At 42.9% G+C, this 25,618-nt stretch overlaps 1 protein-coding gene across 7 annotated transcripts; it reads left to right on the top strand.

Annotated features, from left to right (window-relative positions):
• Nucleotides 1-371: 371 nt before the first annotated feature.
• Nucleotides 372-24,349, top strand: LOC140725211 (EEF1A lysine methyltransferase 3-like). Of its 7 annotated transcripts, XM_073040360.1 has the most exons (6): nt 372-548; nt 867-1,016; nt 7,023-8,502; nt 17,734-18,028; nt 20,266-20,377; nt 23,868-24,349. In XM_073040360.1, the coding sequence occupies exons 4-6, from the start codon at nt 17,858-17,860 to the stop codon at nt 24,278-24,280; spliced, it is 696 nt and encodes a 231-aa protein (XP_072896461.1). In that variant the 5' UTR covers nt 372-548; nt 867-1,016; nt 7,023-8,502; nt 17,734-17,857; the 3' UTR covers nt 24,281-24,349. The 7 variants fall into 7 exon arrangements, with proteins under 7 accessions (XP_072896461.1, XP_072896459.1, XP_072896457.1 ...); XM_073040358.1 differs by lacking the exons at nt 867-1,016; nt 7,023-8,502; XM_073040356.1 differs by lacking the exons at nt 17,734-18,028; nt 20,266-20,377; nt 23,868-24,349 and adding an exon at nt 1,431-1,526 and having other exon boundaries at nt 7,023-11,186.
• The last annotated feature ends 1,269 nt before the right edge of the window (nt 24,350-25,618 follow it).

Genomic DNA, 25,618 nt, shown 5'->3' with positions numbered 1-25,618 from the left:
TATCTTCCGGGAACCTCCAGCAATTCCATGCTGCAGAAATTGACCTTAACTTTAACGCTATATTGCAACTGGAGAGCCGTTTGAAAGCATTGGCAAATTCCCCTGTACGACGCAGGTCTTGTTAATTAATTAAGAACAATGACTAACCACGCGAAAGGTAGAACTTTCACTGATTTAACCCCGGGTTATTTACAACGAAATGGCAAAGCAATGGTGATAACTTGCTGCCAAACCCGCTTGAGTGTAATTAACCAGTTTGAACTAAACAGATTAATAACCATACGAAAATAGCACGGGCTGGAATTTAGCTCGGATGCATTAACAGGTGCACTAAAAATAGCGGAGGAGGTCTTTAACAGGGGCTCGTTGCGAGAAGCGGCGGCAGACAGAAGATCGGTGGGGTACTGAATCGACACAGCACTGCATCATTTACCTGTGAAATCTTTAGAAAGCGGTACTTTGCTGGATTAACTAAAGTCAGCATCAATTGACTCTGGATGAGATTAAGTATACTTCATCTGATTTAAACGCGCCATTTTCAATATGAGGTAAATGAAGCAGATAGACGCGCGGGCTTTTCCTGCTATTCAGCAGCGTGTCATTGCGTTGACATTAATAGTTGCTCTGGGTTTAAACTTCGGCTCTGTAGACTTTTGCAATCCAACGCTCGGCATATGCGACATTATTTCACGAGTTATTGTATAGCGACTAAAACTGAATAGAGATGAATGAAGTGGGGTGATGAGAGGCGAACTTTCGGGTTAGAGGGAACGCGGAGCTCAAACTGAGGGCAAGTTATGTATTTAAAAGACAAGTTACCCGGCTTTGCTGCAATGCTGTAGCAAGTGTTTTTTCCACTGGAGCAGGTACAATCCGCTTTATTAGACAAGCACGTTCCAACTGACTCCTGGAAGATCTGTTCTGAACGTGTTCATCGTCTCCGGTGTCGCTCCTTTATATCTGCTTAGTGACTCAAAGAGGGTAACAGGATATCGGCTCTACGGTGATAAGTACTGGTAAGCCATCTAATTCCCCCTTCCAAATTACCCCGTTCCACCATCCTTTACCCCATCCCATCACCACCCATAACCCATCCCTCCACCTGAACCCTTTACTTCATTCTGCCATAACCCCCACATCATCTCGCCTGCTGATACCATTACCCTATCTTGTCAAAGCCTAGCTCACCATCCTCTACCCTCCAACTTGTCCCTCTGCCCCACAGCTCCTTGTACGCAATCACCTGTCCCTCTGTGTTCTATGTTCTACCATCACCCTCCCATTCCTCCTCCCCACAGCCGGGTGAATATCCCTCCTCATTCATTCTACACTCTTGACGGGATTCAGCCCAACACAAGGCCTGTGTTGGAAACCTACCTTGGTATTTTGTCCCAAAGCCAAATAATTAAAACACTGTATTGCCATTTCAGGCAATTAGAGGAAAAGCAAGGATAGAACACGGGCCTGTCCAATTCTGGCAGAAGAAAGGAACCATCCTGTCAGCCCATAGCTGAGTAGGCATTAGAGTAGGTATTGGTTTATTATTGTCACTTGTGGGGATACAGTGAAAAACTTGTCTTACATTCGGTTCATACAGAGTAGATAATTACTCAGGATGCTGAAGTAGGACAAGGTGCAGTAAAACAATATCAGAATGCAGAATAAAATGTAACAGCTACCGAGAAAGTGTAGTGTAGGTAAACAATAAAGTGCAAATTCATAAGAAGATACTGCAGATTGTGAGGTCAGGAATCCAAATTATTGCAATACCATTTAGTAGTCATATGACTGTGTGGCAGAAACTCTTGAGCCTAGTAGCCTTTGGGATTTTGTTTCTTCTGCCCAATGGAAAAGGCGGAAAGAGATGGTCGGGTGGGTAGGGTCTTTAATTATGTTGACTGCTTTTCTGAGGCAGAAACAAGTGAAGACAGAGTCCGTAGAGGAGAAGATTACCACAACACTGCAGGTTTTTGTGGTCATGTGTAGAGTAGTTGCCATACCAAGTCATTATGCATCCAGAGAGAATACTTTCTGCTGTACCTACACAGAGAATGTTTCTTTGCTTTAATGCAGCATAAGCAAATTGTATATGGCACACAATAATTTGTGTCATGAGCTACCAAAGAGCAGAATGCTTCTAGACAAATGTCCATGTAAAGTGTGGATTGTGGATATCTCCCCTTGCATCTTTGTAAGTGCATTAGGGTTAAAAAATTAGCCTGGCACTGAACCATTTTCCTAGCCTTCAGCAGCAACTATAATCTCTATTGGATTGTACAGTATGTATTCTATTCTATTCATCATATTGATAATCTACAATAGAATTGGAACAAACCTATCAGGAAACTTATGCGTATGACAGCAATTGGAGCAATATTCTCCCCCTGCTTTTGGGTAGGTGTTATGATTTGTAAGGTTTCTCTGATTGTTCCTGACTGAGCTTGACAATACATGAGTCAGTTGGGGCAACTTAATGTTTCAGACCAATGCACATCATAGAAGACAATTCTTTTGTTCATATTGCCCTTTGCATGGAGTATAGGAACATAAGATGAGGAAAAAAGTAGGGATTGGCCATTTGCCCCTTGCCTCTGCTCTACCATTTAATTATGACTCTAAAAATATTGCCCTCCACTGTCTCCAAGGAGGCTTTTTTGTGTTTTCTCCTCTGAAGGTAGAAACAAAAATACAATTTCTTTCTTGGCCATTTAATTAATCCTCAATACAATGTCTCCTCTCTTAGTGTATATGAAACCCACAATACCTTTTTTTAACTTTTTCTGATTATATGTCTGTAGTACTTTTTACAATGAAAAAGATACCCGGCCTCTTAGATGCCAGGGTCAGGGATGTCTTGGATCAGGTCCACAGTATTCTAAGGGGGAGGGTGAGCAGCCAGAAGTTGTTGTACATATTGGTACCAACAACATGGGTAGGAAAAGGGAGGAGGTCTTGAAGAGAGAATATGGGGAGTTAAGTAGAAAGCTGTAAATCAGGTCCTCCAAGGTAGTAATCTCTGGATTGTTGCCTGTGCCACATACCAGTGAGGATAAGAACAGGATGATTTCAGATATCCAGATCATTAGATCTGTTCTGGAAAAGAAATGACCTGCACCAAAAGGGCGGGTTACACCAGAACCAGAGGGGGACCAATGTATTTATGGGCAGGTTTGCTAGAGCTGTTGGGGAGGGGTTAAAATAAGTTGGCAGGGGGATGGGAACCCCAGTGATAGGCTGAGGATGGGGCAGTTGGTACACAAGTAAATGCAGTGTGCTGTGAGACTGTGAGAAAGGGCAGGCAGACGATAGGGCAAAATTGCAGTCAGTAGGATGAGTTGAATTGTAACATGGAAAAATTGAAAAGTATGATGAATACAGGACTGACGGTCTTATATTTGAATGCACACCATATACGGAATAAGATAGATGATCTTGTAGTCTTGGTTTTGGTGTTGTGAAATGAACCAGATTTGAGAAGCTTTTAAAAACCAATAGAAGACAACAAAAAATGCTGTAAGGAGAGAAAGATGAAATATGAAGAGAAACTAGCCAATAAAATCAAAGAGGATACCAAAATTTTTTTTCAGAGATATAGAGTAAAAGGGAGGTGAGACCACATACTGGATCACTGGAAAAAGATGCTGGAGAGGTAGTAATGGGTATTTTGCATCAGTGTTCACTGTGAAAGTCACCGCCATTATTCCAGACATTTCAGCGTGTCACAGGATATTCTAGTTGCTATTACTAAGGAGAAGGTGCTTGGGAAGCTGAAAGGTCTGAAGGTAGATAAGCCACCTGAACAAGATGGACTACGTGCCAGGGTTCTGAAAGACAAAGCTGAAGAGATTGTGGAGGCGTTAGTAATGATCTTTGAAGAATCACTAGATTTTGGAATGGTTCTGACGAACTGGAAAATAGCAAATGTCACTTCACCCCTTAAGAAGTGGGGAGGGGGAGGCAGAAGAAAGGAGATTATAGGCCAGTCAGCCTGACTTCAGATGCTTGTCCATTATTAAGGGTGATGTTTCAGGGACGGAGGCACATGATAAAATAGGACAAAGTCAGCATGGTTTGCTTAAGAGAAAAGGTTGCCTGACAAATCTGTTGGAATCTTTGACAAAATAACATAATAGACAAAAGAGACTCAGTGGATGTTGTTTTAGTTGGATTTTTAGAAGGCCTTTGACAAGGTGCTATATATGAGACTGATCAGCAAGATACGAGACCATGCTATTACAGGAAGGATACTAGCATGGATAGAAGATTGGATGACTGGCAGGAGGCAAAGAGTGAGAATAAAAGGGACCTTTTTCTGGTTGGGCCCTTAACTTGTTAAGCAGCCTCATATGTGGCACTTTGTAAAAAAGCCTGCTGGAAATCCAAGTGTGCAACATCCACTGATTCCCCTTTGTCTATCCTGCTTGTTATTTCTTTGGACTATTTTATCTTGGGCCTCAAAGAACCTCAAAGCCACATTCTTGACAATCAGCTCCAACATCTTCCCAACTACTGAGGTCAGACTTCCTCTGGAACCATGCCAGAATCCATTGATTCTTGCAAGTTCATTACAAATGCCTTCACTATCTCTTCAGCCTCCTCTTTCAGACCGTGGGGTGTACACCATCTGGTCCAGGTGACTTATCTCCCTTTCAACCTTTCAGTTTCCCAAGCATCATCCCCCTTGTAATGGCAACTTCACACACTTCTGCCCCTTGATACTCTCGAACTTCTGGCATATTACTACCTCTCCAGCATAATTTTTCAGCAGTCTGATATATATAATTTGTAGAACACATCTTTTCGGAGGTTTGTATATAACTCCCATCAGGGTCTTTTTACCCTTGCAGTTTCTGAATTCTACCCACAATGATTCGATACCTTCCAATCCTATGTCACCTCTTTCTAATGATTTGATATAATTTTTTACCAACAGAGCCACCCCCCCCACCCGTCTACCTGCCTGTCCTATTGTGTATCCTTTGATGTTGAGGTCCCTGCTATAATCTTCTTTCTGCCGTACTTCAGCAATGCCTACAGCATCATATATCCCAGTCTGAAACTGTGCTACAATACTGTGTGCATTCAAATAAAACATCTTCAGTCCTGTGTTCATCATCCTTTTTGATTTTATCCCTTTTTACATTGTATCTCCTCTCATTCACTACAATTTTGCCATATCATCAGCCTCTCCTTGCTAGCAGTCTCACTACACCTAGCCTCTGTTTGTAACCCAACTATCCCATCCTCAGCCCTATCAGTCTGGGTCCCATGCCCTCCTGACCAGCTCTAGCAAACCTGTCTACGAGGATATTGGTCCCCTTCAGGTTCAGGTGTAACTCAGGTTGTCCATTTTAAACATTTTGTACCTTCCCCTGAAGAGATCCCAATGATCCATGAAGTGGAACTCCAGCCCCCTGCAGCAAAGGGGTGTTAGTAGTTTGTGGCATAGATACTCTCCAATCTCTGTGATGACCAAGGCACCCAGCACAAGACCATTCATCTGCTGTCCTAACAGTTTAGATAGTAAAATTCATAGAGGTTGTGATTTTTTTTTAAGCAGGGAGACTATAGGGCAATGTCATTGTGGGGGTGGAGTGGATTCTAAAACACCTTGGAAAAGGAACTCTCAAGCAGTTTGGGAAAGGGTGAACTAACAGGAATGGTTTAAGGAATTAATGGGTAGGGAGTGATGTGGAGATGGGGCAATGGAGCTTATTGGGTAGTGTTGGGCAGATAATGGGTTTGGGTGAGATGGATGATGGCAGCAGGGGAGGGGAATTAAGCAGGTTTGGTTGGCCAGATGACAGCAAATTGGAAAGGTAAATGTAAGGAGGTGGTGAGAGGAGGATGTTAGTGGGTGGGAAGGGGGACTGTGTGGTATAGGGCAAATGATGGTGGGGGGCATGATTGTGCTGTGATATTCAGGATATGGGGAAGTTAACAACGGGCCTGACAGAACATGGACATTTTGGTCTCTCCAGCAGCAGCAGGTAAGGGTCGACCTTTAACAATGAAGCAGCCCTTGAACCTCCAGGTAAGGTTTGTGGTGATCTTGTGTCCCTATTGGAATTATTTTTACATTGTGTTTCAGCAATTGTTGTGTAACATTTGGAAGTACAGAAGTCCATTGACACATAGACTGCAGTCTGTCTCATGATAACAATGGCCTTGGGAACAGTCTTCTGCTCTGACTTGCAAATCAGTCTCAAAGCATTAAAGTTTATGCACTGAATATCAGTAGGAAAGTTTCTGAAGCTCTCCTGGCTATTATGTAGAACCATAAGACATAGGAGCAGAATTAGTCCATTAGGCTCATTCTAACAAGCACAAAACAGTCCAACAAAAGGTGAATCAGATCTAGGAAAAGTATTCTGCACGCAGCATGGGTTTGTATGAATGCTCGATCCTTTTCCATAGTATATGTCTTACCATCTGAGCCAAGGTGTTGCATTTGATATTACAGTACTTGTCATTCATTGGCAACATTAATGGTAAAATAATTTATGACCTGGGATACCTTTTTATGTGACTCTGCTGATGTTTTCAGTGAAGAAAAAAAACACCAGTATTCCTTCTGCTTTAATGACTTTCAGATGCCTTCGCATTTCAGCTTAGATATGATCCCTAGCTCCAGAAAATGTGCCACAAATTATTGAATGGGAATGTTGCATCTCATTACAATCTAATACTTCAGCTCATAACCATATCAAGAGAGCTGTGCTTTAGTTCCAGTCAGAGAATAAAAACAAAGTATTTTTAAAGGAAAATAAATCAACATATTTCCATGGCTAAGAGGTCACCCAAACTCCGGGCAAAAATAGAAATCGTTCATGTCTATGAATATGTCCAGCACCTGTTCAGCATTGAAGTGAATATTTGGTCAGTTGCCATTAGCTTGTCACTTAGTAGATTATTTGTGGCCCTCTTTGGCAGAATGGCTGAATTGCATATTTGCTCACCAGCATTTGCATTAATGCTTCCTGCTGCAACATTTTGGATAAATGTCTCTATGTTTATTTTAGCAAATCAGAACACTAGCCTCACCGCTTCAGTGACCCAGGTTTGAAGACGACCTTGGAGCTGTCAGTGTGCCATTCTCCCTCGTACTGTGTGGGTTTCCCCCAGGTGCACCAATTGCCCCCATGTCCAACAACCATACTGCAGGGTTAACTGGCTCCCCCACATGACCTCTCAGCAAAGGGAAGCAACAGGAGAAGATTCGAGGTTGAAGCTGTGAGAAAATTGCAAGATCATGGAGAAATAAGAGGGAAACGGGATTGTTGTGTTGAGAGATGGCATGGAAACTGATGGTTTGAGTAGCTTCCCTCTATTTCATAGTAGGTAAGCCAACAAAGTATACTGGCCAGCAACATAACTGAATACAGACAGCATTCTAGCCCAGGCCGAACTAGTGCCCAACATAACTGATTTCTAAATTCTAAACTGCCTGTGAGCACAATGGTCCTTTGCTGCAAGCTTTACAACCTACTCCCCCCAAGTCTCTGTTTCTCTCAGTCACCTCTTAGTGCTGCCCTTCCTATTTAGACCACAAATCGTATTCTTAATCAAACAGGTCCCATGCTTCAGCATGCCTCAGTGGATAGAACTCTTCTTGGGAACCAAAAAACCCATCATGTCTTAGACCAGAGACCTTAACGCTGAATGAGGTCCTGTATTTCAGCTGAGGCTGTTAACAACTGCCTTTCCTACATCACAACAGTAACTTCTCCTTGAGGATATTTTAAGATTTCCAGCATCTGCAGATTTTCTCTTGCTTGTGATTGGACTCCTACACTGCGGAAGGATGACTACCCTGAAGAAGTTTAAACCTTCCCTTTGACGGGAGTTCAGTGAAACCCTGTCTCACTGCTTGCCCTCTGTGCTCTCCGGCTCTTTGACCACGTGCTTACTCAGACCCGCTACCACAGCCATGGATCCTTTCTGGGAGCATGTCTTCTCAACCGGATCATACCACATGGTTTCCAGATTCGTTTTCAAGCTTCTCGAATTGGATCCTCTGAAACCCCAGGTACTCACATTCAACTGACTGCTTCTCCCACCACGTTCACGCCACGCTTTCCACCATGAGGAGGTACCCGGTGTCCCTATCACAATACCGGATTCTCTCTCCACTGCCTGTAATAGACTTGATCCTCCGCCGGATCCACGCTTTCAATCGCCGGTTCTTTGGCTTTCTCACGTTCTGCAAGGATCAGAAGATCGCCTGTCTTCAGACCACTGAACCTGCTGTCTCTAATGCCGGCAAGCCCTGATGTCTCCAGACCAACGAACCTGCTGTCTCTAATGCCGGCAAGCCCTGATGTCTCCAGACCACCGAACCTGCTGTCTCTAATGCCGGCAAGCCCTGATGTCTCCAGACCACCGAAACTGCTGTCTCTAATGCCGGCAAGCCCTGATGTCTCCAGACCACCGAACCTGCTGTCTCTAATGCCGGCAAGCCCTGATGTCTCCAGACCACCGAACCTGCTGTCTCTAATGCTGGTAAGCCCTGATGTCTCCAGACCACCGAACCTGCTGTCTCTAATGCCGGCAAGCCCTGATGTCTCCAGACCACCGAAACTGCTGTCTCTAATGCCGGCAAGCCCTGATGTCTCCAGACCACCGAACCTGCTGTCTCTAATGCCGGCAAGCCCTGATGTCTCCAGACCACCGAACCTGCTGTCTCTAATGCCGGCAAGCCCTGATGTCTCCAGACCACCGAACCTGCTGTCTCTAATGCCGGTAAGCCCTGATGTCTCCAGACCACCGAACCTGCTGTCTCTAATGCCGGTAAGCCCTGATGTCTCCAGACCACCGAACCTGCTGTCTCTAATGCCGGTAAGCCCTGATGTCTCCAGACCACCGAACCTGCTGTCTCTAATGCCGGTAAGCCCTGATGTCTCCAGACCACCGAACCTGCTGTCTCTAATGCCGGTAAGCCCTGATGTCTCCAGACCACCGAACCTGCTGTCTCTAATGCCGGTAAGCCCTGATGTCTCCAGACCACGATCCCTGCTGCTGACCTTAACGGCTCTAACAATCCAGAGCGGACTGGTAACCCAGACTCCACCGCCATCAACGATCTCGGACACCTTCAACTCCAACTCTGCCCTTGACCTCCAGGCCGGGTCTTCGCAAAATGCCTCTGGAACCCCTGACTCCCCTTCTCCCACCGCCACTCCGCAATCCCGCCTCTCTCAGGTCCCAACGCCAGCTCCTGGCTTCTTGGAGACTCCACCGTCCTCTCACCCCACAATCCCTGAACACCAGACACTTCCCTTCCCTCAGGCACTACCAACCTCGTCCCCCCTCCAATCCCTGCTCTCATCTGTGCCGGGTTTTCACCATCCCCTCTGACCTTCCCCTCTCTGATGCAGAATGTTCTGTCCTCAGTAAGGCCTCACCTTTGTCAACCATCCCCTCTGCCCTTCCCCTCTCTGAGGCAGAACATTTGTTCCCCTGCAGCCATGCCTCAGTGAGTTCCGAGCCCGCCACGACACTGAGCTTTTTTTCCGCTGCCTCTGTCTCCGAGCCTACTTCTTTGGCAAGAACTCTCCATCCTGTACCGATGACCCTTTCTATCATCTTCAGCCCTCCTCCTCTTCCTGGACACCCAGCCCTGGTCTTCTGCCTGATCTGGACCTGTTACACGAGCGAGTTGGTGGATGAACCCAAGTGCAGAACACGGACGCGGAGGCAGAATCATGAGGCGTCCTTGACATAGCGGGTGTGGAATCAGTATCCAGGAGCAATGCTAGACTTAGAACTGGCAGTCCTAAGGACTATGAAACAAAGTTACTCACACCGGAGTCTACCAACAAACTGGCAGCTCCTTGTTGTGGTCACAGGGTTTTTATACTGCATTTGCTGATGGAAAGCAGGTGTGTGTAGTTAGTAGAACCTGGGAATGATTGGAAACTAAAGGAGGGGATTGAGGCCCAATTCCTGAGGTAAATAGCCAGGAGGGTGATTGCCAGAAGGGACCTTGACAGAACCTTTTCATTGCCAACTGCCAATAGGACATTAACCGTCTAGACTCCAACACTCCTCTCTCTTATTCCAACCTCACTCCTTCCGAATGTTCGGCTCTCCACTCCCTCTGCATTAATCTTAACCTCACCATCAAACCCACAGATAAGGGAGGTGCTTTAGCAGTCTGGTGTACTGACCTCTACCTTGCCGAGGCCTAGTGCCAACTCTCAGAGACCTCCTCTTACTTACCCCTCGAACAAGACCCCATTAAGGAACATCAAGCCATTGTCTTCCATACCATCACCAACTTTATTGACTCTGGGGATCTCCTATCCACCGCCACCAACCTCATAGTTCCCGTACCCCTCACCTCCCATTTCTACCTCCTACCCAAGATCCACAAACCTGCTTGTCCAGGTAGACCCATTATTTCAGCTTGATCCTGCCCCAACAGGAAGGCCTCAGAGCTCTCACTTTCTTTCTGGACACCAGTCCTAACCAGTTCTCCTCCACTTCCTCGCTCCTTCGTCTATTGGAACATGTCCTCATTCTCAATAATTTCACCTTTGGTCCCTCCCATTTCCTTCAAACAAAAAAGTGTACCCATGGGCACTCTTATGGGTTCCAGCTATGCCAGCCTGTTTGTCGGCTACATGGAAGAGTCTATGTTCCAAGCCTACGCTGGTGACCATCCCGCATTTTTCCTACGCTACATCAATAATTACATTGGTGCTGCTTCCTGCACCCATGCTGAACTCGTCGATTTCATCCACTTTCCCTCCAACTTCCACCCTGCCCTCAAATTCACCTGGTCCATTTCCGACACCACCCTCCCCTTTCTCGATTTCACTGTCTCTATCTCTAGAGACAGCTTATTTATTATAGACTGATGTCTATTATAAACTTACTGACTCTTACAGCTACCTAGAGTATACCTCGTTCCACCCTGATACTTGTAAAAATGCTGCCCCCTTCTCTCAATTCCTCCATCTTCACCACATCTGCTTTCAGGATGAGGCTTTTCATTCCAGAATGAAGGAGATGTCCTCCTTTTTCAAAGAAAGGGGCTTCCCTTCCTCCAACATCAACACTGCCCTCAACCGCTTCTCTTCTATTTCACACAGGTCTGCCCTCACTCCATTCTCCCACCACCCCACCAGGGATAGGGTTCATCTTGTCCACACCTACCACCCCAAGAGCCTCCATGTCCAGCACATAATTCTCCGAAACTTCTGCTGTCTCCAATAGGATCCCACCACCAATCACATCTTTCCCTCCCCACACCCACACCCCTCCGCTTTCTGCTTTCTGCAGGGATCTCTCCCTATGTGACTCTCTTGTCCATTCATCCCTCCACAATGATCTCCCTCCTGGCAATTATCCTTGCAAGTGGAACAGGTGCTACACCTGCCCCTACACCTCCTCCCTCACCACCATTCAGGGCCCTAAACAGTCCTTCCATGTGAGGCAACACTTCACCTGTGAGTCTGTTGGTGTCATATACTGTATTCGTGTACCCAGTGTGGCCTCTTGTGTATCAGTGTGACCTGACATAAATTGGGAGACAGCTTCGCCAAGCACCTACGCTTTGTCCACCAGAAAAAGCGGGATTTCCCACTGGTCACCCATTTAAATTCCACTTCCCATTCCCATTCAGGTATGTCTAGCTATGGCCGCCTCCAGTGTCAAGATGAGGCCACACTTAGATTGAAGGAACAACACCTTATTCCGCTTGGGTAGCCTCCAACCTGATGGCATGAAAACCGATTGCTCAAACTTCCAGTAATGCCCTTCCCCCTTGTTTTGTCATTTCCCATCCCCTTTTTTCTTTCTCAGCTTATCTCCTTGCCTGCCCACTGACTCCCTCTGGTGCTCCTCTCCCCCTTATCTTTCTTCTATGGCCTTCTGTCTCTTTCACCTACCAACTTCCAAGCTCTTTACTTCAACCCTCCCCCTTCAGGTTTCACTAATCCAATCACTTTGTGTTTCTCTCTCCCCTCCCCCCACCTTTTAAACCTATTCCTAACCTTTCTCTCTCCAGAACTGCCAAAGGGTTTCAGCCCGAAGCGTTGACTGTACTCTTTTCCATAGATGCTGCCTGACCTGCTGAGTTCCTCCAGCATTTTGTGTGTGTTGCTTGGATTTCCAGCATCTGCAGATTTTCTCATTTGTGATATTTTGAGACCTAGTGGTTTGGGACATATTGAGGCTATGAAAGATGTTAAGTATTTAGTTATTTCTTGATATTAGATTTATTTTCTCTCATCTACCTGCAATATTTTAAAGCCATTTTTATAGTTGTGACTTTGACTAAGCTGGTCCTAACCATTTCACTACAGTATTTCCTTACTTCACAACTTTCATTTTTTTAAAATTATACGTCTGTAAGCATATATTGCTTTAAAGGCAAATGCAAGTTGTTTCCTGCCAGCAGCAATAGAATTAGCATTTGAAAGAAATTACATTTTCATACAGGGAAAAGTAACTATTACCTTGAGCATATTGATGTATATCCAAGATTGTTAATTGTGCATACTAACAATGCGTACTGGACTGTTTGCTGTTTCCAGATATGAAGAATAATTGCCATAGGCCTTGATATTTTGAGATTTGAACAGTAAAATTTGCTTTTAATCGAAGTTCATCCCAAACTCTGCTCAGAGTATAAACCAGGAAAATGGGATAGTACAGGTGATCACTTTCAGATACGTTGCCTTTGTGTAGTCAAGAGTGTTGAATCATTTTCCCATCAGTTGAGCTAACGTAGCTTGCAAGCAAGGCAGTCAAAACTGCCTCAAAGCAAAATTACATACTCCAGTCATCCGGTTGCTCGCAAAGAACTTAGGATGAAGTAAGGAAGCAAAATACCACCGATAATCAAGTTCAGGGAAATTTCAAGTAATTGCCAAAAGGTCAGAGCAGTGCTCTTAAACAGGTAATTAATCTTGGGCGCTGGAAAAAAAACACATGAAATTTTAAAAGTATCTGGTCCTCTGACCAACGCACACAAAATGCTGCAGGAACTCAGCAGGCCAGGCAGCATCTACGGAAAAAAGCACAGTCAACGTTTTGAGCCAAAACCCTTCGGAAGGACTGGAGAAAAAAAGCTGACAGAGAAAAAAAGAGACAGAGGGCCATGGAAGCAAGAAAAAAAGGAGGGGGGGGGGAAGAGGAGCACCAGAGAGAAGCGATAGGCATGCAAGACAATAACATGAGAGAGGGAAAAGGGGATGGGAAGTGGTGAAGAGGGGAGAGGCATTACTAGAAGTTTGAGAAATTAATGTTCATGCCATCAGGTTGGAAGCTACCCAAACGGAATATAAGTGGTTGTTTCTCCAACCTAAGTGTGGCCTTATCACTACAGTGGAGGAGGGCATGGATGGACATATTGGAATGGGAATGGGAAATGGAATTAAATTGGGTGGCCACTGGGAGATCTTGCTTGTTCTGGCGGATGGAGCGTAGATGGCGAAGCAGTTTCCTGATCTACATTGGGTCTCACCAATAGACAGGAGGCCATGCCGGAAGCACCAGGCACAGTATATGACCCCAACAGACTCACAGATGAAGTATCACCTCACCCGGAAGGACTGTTTGTGGTTCTGAATGGTAGTGAGGAAGGTTTAGGAGCAGGTGTAGCACTTGTCCTGCTTGCAAGAATAAGTGCCAGGAGGGAGACCAGTGAGGAGGGACAGACGGAGAAGGGAGTTGCTTAGGGAGTGATCCCTGCGGAAAGCAGAAAGTGAGGTGAGGAGGAAGATGTGCTTGGTAGTGGGATCCAGTTGGAGGTGGTGGAAGTTTTGGAGAATTATGTGCTGGGCGCGGAGGGTGGTAGGTGAGGACAAGAGGAACCCTATACCTGATAGGGTGGTGGGAGGATGGGGTAAGAGCAGACATGTGTGAAATGGAAGAGATGCGATTGAGGGCAGCATTAATGGTGGAGGAAGGGAAGCCCTCTGACCTCAATGTATGATAATGAGCTAAATTTGTACAGGTTCATTCAGTTTTCAAGCCTGGTCAAATCGTTATGACTATCTTTGAGTATGTACAGTTTGGAAATCTCAATTGATTTAGCAGGAGAGACCTGATGAACGTTTCATGCAGAGAAAGTCAGTCCCAGCAGGATTTACCAGGTAGATACATTATAAATTATGTTGTGGAAACTTACCTAATGGTATTTTTTAAGGGAAGAAGATAATGGAACATTACAGCCAGTCAAGCTAGCATTAGTTCGCAAAAATCCACCATTAAGGAAGTGGTTACAGAGGACTTTTGGGAAATTATGCTATTATTGGACAGAGTTAATATAACTCTGAAAATAAACTTTCCATCCTGTCAAAATTTGTCAGAATCTTGCCTTTTAATGAGATACAAGAGGTAATAACCAGGGTACATAACAAAGTCAGTGGTTGATGTGCATTTAGATTGTTTAAAAACATCAGATAAGGCACCACTTGAAAAATTGTTGCACAATATAAGGTCTCATAAAGTCAGAAGAAACATATTACTTAGAAATGAATAGATGATTGCTTAATGAAAGAAACAGAGGAGGAGTAAACTGATAATTACAAGTTGGCAGCCTATTACTGGATCAGAAGGTCTCAGTTATTTGCGATTCATATTAATGAGTTAGATGAAGAGATCAAGTGTAAAGCACTCACATTTGCTGCTAATGCCGACTAAATGGGAAAGGATATGGACTGATAATATGAGCGAGCAAGTCATTGGACATAAAGTGCAGAAATGTGAAGTAACTTCCTTTTGTTAAAGGAATAAAGTTTTTATTACTGTAGAAAAGTTAGTAAATGGTGGGGAACCTGCACAACTTTGACCACTGGATCTTGAAAGCTGTAATGTAGTGTTAGGAAAAAAATTTGTATGATGTCAAAGAGACTAGAGTACAAATATATTTTACTTTGACTGTATGGAGCTTTGTTAAAGTTATACATGGAACACAACTATGAGTTGGCTCATCAGAAGGAGAAGCAGAGAGTCACTGATCTACCTAGTTTGCTACCCTGATGGCTGGGTTGGGGGATATAATGCTATGCTATGTTAAATGAATAGACTATTTACACTTACTGGAACTTAACTAATTCAAGATTCTGGCAGTGCTTAAAGGGGTGTGTGACAATGGGATGGATATTCTGGCTGGAGATTCCAGCATTAGAATTGGGAGGCACAGTGTCAAAGCAATTAGAGACCATGCCTCACGAAGCCAGTGAATTGGGTTTGATTCTGAACTCTGGTGATCTCTGGGTGAAGTTTGCACATTGTTCCTGGGTCTGTGTGGGTTTCCTGAAGATGATCTGGTTTCATCCTACTTTCCAAAGAAGGGCTGGTTGGTGGTTTAATCTGCTTCTGCAAATTGCTCCTAATGCCTGGTTAGGTAGAGGAATTGGGAGGGGGGGGGGGTGTTGTTGATGGGAATGTGGGGAGAAAAGAAAGTTGGAAATGCTCTGGGAGCTAGCATAGGTTAGAATGGTTGAATTGGTTCGTATGTCATAAAAAAATAATGGAAATATTCTTCATTCACAGGTATGTGAATTGTTGGACCAGAAGATGACAGCTACTCTGTCATATGTGTCTCCATAACTGAGATGTCAGTTTTGCTCATGTGGGAAATAAGCGATGAGATGGGAGAATGGATCTGACACAAACAGTTGCCCTTGGGTTTACCAGATGACTGAGTAGTATTCCACAGATGCTGCCTGACCTGCTGAGTTCCTCCAGCATTTTGTGTGTGCATTGCTTTGGATTTGCAACATCTGCAGAATCTCGTGTGTTTATGATTGGCCTATGGTAGTTCACCTTCCCCATGTAAGAAACCTTTATTTGGGAATCAAGGGTGGCACTTTAAGAACCAGAAGTTGGAAACAGGGACAATTAGAGGAAGATTCTGCTATTGTCACCAAGAAATAATAACTCAGTATATTTAATTATTTTAATAGTTCAATTGTGAAGTAACGCAATGTGAGATGGGCAATAAAACTAGTTATTCTCTTGTTATTACCTCTCTTGGTAAGTGTAGGTGCTGTTTGAATGACCTACATAAAGTGATGTGCATGGTACAAGCTGGGGGTTCTCCCTCTTAAATTTATTGCCCACAGAGTCTTGCTCTATTTGTGGACATTCATAAGAAATCCTTATCAAGTTTTGGTTATTGGGCAGAGCAGAAGTGTTCCTGAATGCTTTAGAGATTTGTTCTGCCTAAAAGTCATTGCTGAACTTTCCTGGTTCCCATCTGCCCATCTTGGATTCTCCCACTCTCTTCTCAGCAGTTCTCATCTTGCCCTTGGAGCCTCAGATCCTACCCTTCAACTCCCTGGCACCCGAACTTCATACTCTCACACCACCCCCTCATCCCTCCTCTCTGGTGTACCCCAATCCCTCTTTTCTCCCAGACTTCCTCATTCCTCTGATGGTTGATCCTTTCAGAGCATTTGACTTGTCACTAGGTCTCTCTTCTTTGGACATTCTCATCCTCATTCACCTGCCTTTGATGATCTAGAGTCTGGAACCGAATCGTCTGAACTTTCTACCTTTACTTCCTGTGGACGTTCTGGTTATAGTTCTGTACTTGTTGATTCCCCACTTTCTCCCATGGCTTGTTTTGATAAGGACCCTCTGATCTTCAGTCCCTAGACCTTGCTCTTTGTAGTTTCTTATTATTTTCTTTTTCCTGTTCCCTGTTAATTTATTGGCTCTCTTGAATTCCTCTTTCATTTTAACATAAAGCATTCTGTTGTTGATTGTCCATAGAACACTAAAAATGCCTGACTAGTAATTCTAAAGAAACAGAGTATAATATTTTAAAAATAGCATTCTGTTTCAATATAAGACACTTTGTCACATTTCTGTCAGTTTTGTTTTAATATCCTTACAAAAATTCCAATGAATAAAATATTAGAATATTGCAATATTGATAAATATTATTTCTTTATTATAAATAAAATGTTATTTATTTATTTTTTGTTTAGTTAGTTACTAAAAGTAGGCATTTCCGGTCTTTTGAGCCACACCACCCCAATAACCCCACAATGCCAATTTTTCCTAACCAAATCAAGGACAATTTACAATGACCAAATTAACCTCCCTGGTACATCATTAGACTGTGAGAAGAAACCGGAGCACCCAGGGTAAACCCACGCATTCCATGGGGAGGATGTACAGACTCCTTACAGAATGGCACCAGAATTGAATTGCAAACTCTGTAATGCCCCAAGCTGTAATAATGTCGCTGACTGTTACGCTACAATGGCACTCAATGATAAGATCTATTCATGTTCTACTAGAAGGTTGTAATGGACAGACTAGCATAACTATTGAAAAGCGAATGTCTTTGCCATTCAGGAGTAGGGAGCAATTTTAAATTTGGTTTGAATACAGGTAAGTAAGGGCACCTGGTGCTTTTTCACTCATAGATGCATGAAGAAGCTTAGTTGTTAGCACTGTGCATGCCTTCCGCCGAGATCCAAACTCATTCTTAGCTGAGACAGATATGATACCACATAATGAGGTAGATGAAACGATAGCTCTCTTGGACTGATTTTAGGCATTTATTTGTACTGCCACTTTTGGACCTCTCCAAGAGTTCACATGACTGTTCACATGGGTGAGGATGGAACTGGGCACTAACAATGAGCACGAAAATGGAGTAGACTTTGTAGACTAGCTAATATTTTCCTACCAATGTTTTTTTTTTCTGTGTAAGCACTTTGTTCCAGGTGAGAGTTCTTAAAATCTTTCTTTTTCAATCAGGCAGGCTCAGATAGGTGGAACTCCAAATGATCCAAATGAGGAAAAGACATCTGGCCAGGATCTCCCTGGTGATCAGAATGGAACAGCCAAAAATCAGGGAAGTGTCAGGGGAATTTTGGGGAAGATGGCAAGAAACCAGCATCAAGTGAATTCTGTTAGCAAATGTCTCACGATTGACAGCCTACTTCTGAAACCGCTTCGAAGGGAAAGGCAGTTCAAATTCTGCGGATATACTGTAAACATCAGTCAACAGTTCGGCAGCAATTTGGGGTTCTCTTCTTCTGTCTGGGAAGCCGTAAGTCAGCCCACGGGTTGGACAAGAGAAAAGTGATACTGTCATGCTTAAGATATTAATGAAAAGCTTTGCATAGTTTCTGAAAAAGGTATCTATGTTCCGTTATTGTAACGGATTCAGTTCTCTCATAGAGGATAGAGTCTGGAGCCTTCCTCTCAGTTTATATGTGAGACAAGAGTGAGCTAATATCCTGCCTTGTAATATTGCCTATGCTCAAATGACTGTAGAGAAGGGTTTACACATTTTCTTCCTCTGTCTGACCATCTCCCAGCAATTCAAGTTAAACAGGTAGTCTATTCAACACCTAGGATATGATTCACTATTTTATGAGAATGTGGCTCTTCAGTAACTTAACCCATACTTCTCCATTCATTTAACATCATAAACTAAATAGACACATCACACCTTCCATGAAAATTGTCAGTTAATGCATTGAGTATTCCCTTCTGGATGAAAATTTCAGACATCATTATTCTTTATGGAAAAAAACATTTTTCTGAAATAAGTGTTAATTGAATTGACCCAAGGATTATGCTTCCTGCTGTGTGCAATTTCTGTGTCCATCTTTTGTTGAACAATCCACCTCATTGTTTTCCCTTTTCATTAGCCAGAACACATTCAGGAGAAGGGTACCGGTCCTAATTGAACTGAGTGCACACTAAGAATAGAACCTATGATCTTCTTTTCATGACTGTGTAAATAGATCATCTCTTTAAGCATTATCAGTTCATCATCACCATCCTAAAAATGCTCACCAATCCTCTAAACTACTCCCTGATAATCCAATCTCAATTACTCCCCGATGGTCTCTGAGCATGCAATCGCCTCCCAGCTCCAATCTGTCAGCCCCTCACTTGACACTTAAGTTGCCTTAACTAAAGTTGGCATCTCAGTATTGGCACCTTTGATCCTGTCTATGGGGTATTATGATTCTTTATTCTTATGGACCTCAGGCGTCTCCTGCAACACCCTTTGAGCATCTATCTGGATGGTGTTTGTCTTGTTGCATATATTTCATCTCATGATCTATTCTTGTGCTCCAGGGCATGTATGTAAATACAATTAATGGATGAAATGAGCTAAATTCCTCACCAGCTGTGTGGTCTGGCTTCCAGCATTCATACCACTGAGGTGATCCAGCGCAAAAGGGTACAGGCTAGAATTTTCTCTTCATATGCACGATGTTAACATCTAGCACCATGAACTCTGTTAAATGCACTTTGATGTACCTCAAACTAAATTTCCTCTTCTTTCCTACCCTCACTTTCAGTTCTTTCCTTGTGATCCTTCAGTCCTTCACCAATCCTTCTTTATTAAAATTCTGTTGCCTGTCTCAATTTGCTGTCAGCGACAACACGTTCAGTGGAACTCTGAATGCTCCCCTCAAGATTACAATTGCTTCCCTTTTCCCAGTATCTGTTGCTGTTGAGATTCCTAGGGTCCAGCACCTGTCATCAGCCAATAACAGTAAGGAATTCACATGACTCAGGGGGAATAATAAACTTTCTTACAAGAAGTAATTTAAAATTGATCTATATTTTGAAATATCCATGTAAGCAAGTTACTTGAACAAATTCTAAGGGTGAATTAGTTTGCTAAAAATAACTAGGACATACTCTGTTATTAAAATCTTAGCTAGAGCATGCATTTAAGATGAGGAATTTCAGAATTTTTTGTGGTTTTCTATGGTAGTTAAATCATCAAAATTCACAAAATTCAAGTGATTACAGTTTGACTGAAGTGGTGGAGGTTATAAACGATTCCGTCTAGATCCATTAAAGCAACTTAAAGAGTTTTCTGATAAGCTGCAATGTAATAATGGTTTTGCTGTCATTAAATGCTGTGAAATCTGGCCCCATATAACCCATCATCATTGGCTGCAGTCGTCCATAACAACCCACTACACCCTTAAGGTTAAATTGTTAGTCCACGTGTTTAAGTCCCATGACTGCAGCAACCCTTCTCTACTCCTAGTCCTGATGTGACGCTGTTCTCTTGTGCATCACTCTTTCCCTCCTTCCCACTGCCGAAAGTGCCTTCAGTTGAAGTGGGCCTGTGTTGTTCTAAATCCACTGGGAAATGCTGTGAGATTAACAAGGTAAGAACGGTTCCTAATCCAAGTGTTCTTCCTCTCTGAAGGGGATGGCTCCAGTAATGCCCTCTTCCTTGGCCATACTATTTGTTGATAGTACAGTTTTTGCACCACTTTTCATAACTGCATTTGGCCTGTTCCCTAGGCTCTGGTTCTCTGCCAGTACTTTGAGCAGGAAAAGATCGACTTTTCCGGGAAGAAGGTGATTGAACTCGGATCTGGCACTGGAATCGTGGGGATTCTCGCTGCCCTGCTTGGTAAGCTATGTGGTGATAATGAACCTCTGTGGCTAATTTGAAAAATAATCTGGCCAGTGGCCATTGTGTGTATTCACAATATATATGCATGTTTTGGACTGTATTTATTCTGCTAAACATTGTCCATTGACCAGTCCAAGACTTGTACTGTGTGTGTTTCATCTGCACTCAATACTGATGGGGAATATTTGAAATATAGCATAAATACATTCTAAGTATGGACAGAATTTCATCCCACTGTCAAGGTCAGTGTTATTTTTAGTAACATTATGTCACTCCAAAACTGTATGAAAGTGTAACCTCTATGTTAGAACCTTATCATAGGTGATACAATTATGCAGCAATTGTGCTGCCACACAGGGGTCAGTAGACATCTGTTCAAATGGAGCTCTTATGCTGTTTGTGTGGAGTTTGCATGTTGTCTCTGTACAGTGACACAAGTTTCTGCAGGCCAACATGTATGTGTAGCAATTGATTAGGACGGCATGCGATATGTTAGTATTTTTAAAAAGGTGATTTAGTTATAGGAGTGAAGAAATCTTTATTACGGTTGCACAGAGCCATGTTTACAGCTTTGGTCTTCTTAGAAACATAAAGGATCTACTTGCCATAGAGAGAGTGCAGAGAATGTTCATGAGATTGTTCCAGGGGACGGCGCGATTGCTGTACGAAAAGAGACTGAGTAGACCAGTAATGTATTCTCAGAGAATAAGAGAAGACGTAATTGAAATTTATTAACTTCTGACAGGCTTGGCAGGCTCAATGAAAGGAAAGGAAAACTGAAAATGTTGGAAACTCTCATAGGTAAGGTGGCATCTGTGAAAAGGGAAACAAAGTTAGTTTGACAAAGAGGGACAAAGTTGAGTTCAAGTTGTAGAGAACATTGGAGACTCCAAAGCATGCTGTCTCATCTGCTGTGTATTGAGAAGCATTTTCTGTTTCTGTTTCAGATTTTGAGCATCTGCTATTGTTTGATTTCCACTTAGATGTGGGCATATGTTCCCTGTAGCTGAGGTGTTTGGGATCGGGGCACTATTTCAGAACAAGGAGTTTGATGAGGTAAAGGACTGAGATGAGGAAAGATGTCTTTATTCAGAGAATGATTCTCTATCCCAGAAAGCCATCGAGGCTCAGTTTTTGAGTACTATTAAAGCAGCTATTGACTGATGTATGGGCATCGGGAGAATCAATGCATATGGGGATATTGCTAGTAAATAGCTCAGGTTAAAGGTCAGTCATGATCTGAGAGAATGATGAAGTAAAGCTAAGAGGCCAGGTAGCTTGCTCCTGATTCTATGTATTTCTTATGTTCTTATGAATCCTTCAGTGAATGGATCAACAATGACTTCTGAGGGTGCACAAATTGTAAGTCATCTGTGTACTGAAGCTCAACTTTTGAGGTTTGGGTGATGTTTCTTGTGGAGTGCAATAACCACAGGTTGAATAGTTTTTCATTAGTTCTGAAGATTAGCTCCACCTCCCAAGGAACTTGTTGGGGTGAAGTGAAATGACTGAGTCATGATATAGTCTTTTTTGACACGGGTCTTCATTGCAAACACACACACCAGCCAATTGAGCAACAGGTGATCTTTTAACAAGAGTACCAGCTGGTTTGGTTGAACATATCGGCAGAACTCTGATAGGGTTCATGTAACTTTGAAAGGTTTAATTGCTTTTGGATCATCTTTGAATTCCAGTTTTCAAGTAAGCAGGTATCAGTTACATCAGCATTAATTCTATGTTGCAACCTATTTTAAAAAATGTGTGACAAGGACAGCTGGGGTTATATCAGTACTTAAATAAATTGTTTTCCATATTCTGAGAATCCAACACCAAGCTCATGGAATTTAATTACTTGAATCAGAATAGACTGGTGTTAAATTCTTAAATCCAATTATAGTGTGAATATTTGAAATATTATCACTATGTTCAAGATCAGAGGGTTGCTGAGCTCTAGAGAATACATTTGCCCAAGTATCTTCAAGAAAAGGTCAGAGATCAATTCCATCTCAGTTTATTTTGCCTTGAATCCTTTTAATTTCCATCTGAGCAAGTTTATTAGATGCATCCAATGCTAGTTCTTCCTGCAGATTCAAGGGACTTTGTGGCATTATCACCTGCTGAAATAAAACCCCCGAGTGATGAACTAAAGCAGTAACTGGATGCTGCCAAGAGAAGATAGTTTGCGTAAGATTTATTATGTATGCTTACGGTAGCAGGAATAGAACTCTATAATCGTTTTAGCTTGATCCTCGGATCCTGTAATCAAGATTCACGTCCTCACAGAAGGATAGAGAGAAAGCAGGGAAACAGGTCCTTCAGCCCATTGTGGTAATGCTCACCATCAACCACCCATTTACATAAATCATATATTGATCCCATATTTTACTCTCCCCATATTCTCGACAACACCCACCACTTCTCAGATTATCCTGCCAATTAAGCCACCAACCCACACATCTTTGGGATGTGGGAGGAAACTAGAGCAACTAGAAGAAACCCACATGATCACAGGGTGAACATTCAAACTCACTTAAGGCAGCATCCAAGGCAGGATTGAACTCTAGTCCCTGATGCAGTGAGGCACCCGTTCTGCTAGCTGCGCTACTGTACTGCCCCAGAGTTAAAGATCATGCAAGTATACTGTTGTGCCTTTTGCATCCATTAGATATAGGAACAGAACTAGGCCATTTGGCCCATCAAGTTTTCTCTACCATTTCATCATGGCTGATCCAATTTCTCTCTCAGCCCCAATCTCCAGCTTTCTCCCCATATCCCTTCATACCCTGACTAATCAAGAATCTATCAACATCTGCCTTAAATATGCCCAATGATTTGACCTCCACAGCCACCTAGGACAATGAATGCCACAGAATCACCACTCCCTGGCTAAAGAAATTCCTCCTCATCTCTGTTCGAAAAGGACACCCTCTATTATGAGGCTGTGTCCTCTGGTCTTAGACTCCCCCAGCATAGGAAACATCCTCACCACATCCACTCTACCGAGGCTTTTCAACGTTCGATGGGCTTCAAAGAGGTCATCCATCATTCTTCTGAATCCCAGTGAGTAGAGGCCCAGACCATGAAACACTCAAACATTGGAATGGTTAACAGGTTTGCTATCACACTTGCTCTTTTCCATTGTTCTGTTTGCAGATATTTATCGACTTTGTATTGAATCAATAGGCTGAGTATAGGAAACTGAATGCTCAGTGCATGCAACATAGATCTTAATTTGAATAAATCTTCCATACTTCCATGGCAAACACAAGAATACAGTGAATGTCTGTGCGAAAGGTAGACTGACATCAGCAGAGGTCATCCATTCTGCTGACAAAGAATAGATCATGATCTGGGCTGTAGCTAGGGTATAATGATAAACAGTTTTAGCTTGTTTTGTAAAGGGTTGTCCCTTTCTGCCTCTGCTAAATCGATGCTCAACCTGACGTTTGTTACAAGGGTGCATAATATCATATTATTTATTTGTCAGGTGGGGAAGTTACAATGACAGACAAAGAGGACGTCTTGAGCCAAATAGAATATAATATCTCCATCAATATCCCCTCAGACTGCAGACATCGAGCTAAAGTCTGTGCTCTAAACTGGGGCAAGGATCACGTCAACTTTCCAACTAGCTATGACTTTATCTTGGGCTCAGATATAGTGTATACTTCCCTGACTTACCCTTTGCTATTAAAGACTCTGCTACACTTCTCCAAAGGGACAGCTATCATCTACCTCTCAACAAAGTTACGGAAAGGAAATCACTCCATCTATTTCCATGAGGAGCTTTTGCCTCAGTACTACAACTGCCAACTTGTTCACAGAGTTGAGGATAAAGAAATCAGCGTGTACAAGTTAAGCACATTGAATTCAACTGTCAGTGACGATGTGCCTGCGTAGGCAAAAGGAGTTGCCAGTCAGAAGATTATTGAGCCATTATAACTTGAATAAACATTCAGTTAATCTGTAGGGTGATTGGTCTTTATTTATTGGGAACTTTTTTTGTGTGTGGAAACGGTTCTTATTAATCATTTAAAATTGTATTTGAACAAAAAATGCTGCTTTCGTCATATGTTTCATAAATACTCCTTGACCCACAAGAGCTAAGAGCGACAAACTGCAAATCTAATTATTTTCAGAACAAAAAGCTTGTATAAAGAGTACACTTGAAACTTTATTGATACAGCATGTCAGCAGTGCAACACAAGGGGTCATTTATAAGTTCGTGGCCTAAGGTAGAAGGAGTCAATTTAAAAAAAACCTAGCACATTTATTTTCCAACATAGTTCCTGACTACATTTACACACTTAGTCCAGTGGTCGTGGAGCATACAGATCTTGGACCTCCAGAAAGTGTCTACAGATGGGTGATTGATAAGTTCATGGCCCAAGGTAGAAGGAAATGACTTATACGTCTCTAATTACATGCACATGTAGTTCAACTCTTTGAGTGATTACGCAGAAAGTTTGAAGTAAATAACTCATTTCCTTCTACCTTAGGCCACAAACTTATCAATCACCCATCTGTGGACACTTTCTGGAGGTCCAAGATCCATATGCTCCAGGACCACTGGACTAAGTGTATAAATGTAGGAGGAGGCTATGTTGAAAAATAAATGTGCTAGGTTTTCTAAAACTGACTCCCTCTACCTTAAACCATGAACTTATCAATCACCCCTTGTATATTACATGCAAGATATCACCAACCAATGGACTGAACTATTAACAATCCCACAAACCTGCCAACAAACCAAACATTTAACTAGCTAACGAATGATTTTAAACCCAGATAAACCAAGCATTAAAAACTAAGAAAGACAAACTTGGGAACGGAGTTCTGCTTGGACAGATCTGAGGCTGTTAAATTATTTTTTTCCATTCCCTACCCTTTCAGGTGATATTTATGGAATATTCGACCCAGACCTTGATATCTGGTCTGGTTGGATGTCCATACCTGATCGAAGCACCAATGCAGACCTGAAGTCGGCTCCCAAGAAAAAAGCACCAACTGCCAGTCAATTTTCCACTCCCTTGCTGAGCTACATGCCTGCTACTGACAAGCATAGCCAGCTCACCCGAAAACCACCCCAGGACAAGTCCCTCGTCCACCTCTGGGCACGTATTCAGTGTTGTCCATCTGTTCAGTCAAAATGACCTGGATAAAGAGCTGTTGTCAGTACACATGGTCAGGTCCTTTCAGGTTCAAGACACCTAGCCGAGAATGTGTTTAATTAATTAC

Source organism: Hemitrygon akajei, chromosome 3 (assembly GCF_048418815.1).
Source record: "Hemitrygon akajei chromosome 3, sHemAka1.3, whole genome shotgun sequence".
NCBI classification, from domain to species: domain Eukaryota; kingdom Metazoa; phylum Chordata; class Chondrichthyes; order Myliobatiformes; family Dasyatidae; genus Hemitrygon; species Hemitrygon akajei.
The sequence above is the reverse complement of the archived record's forward strand: the minus strand, read 5'-3'. Positions and strand labels throughout refer to the sequence as shown.

Excerpts from the sequence above, each read along its gene's own strand:
- LOC140725211 (XM_073040357.1), top strand. The coding sequence starts at position 8,257 with ATGCCGGCAAGCCCTGATGTCTCCAGACCAACGAACCTGCTGTCTCTA.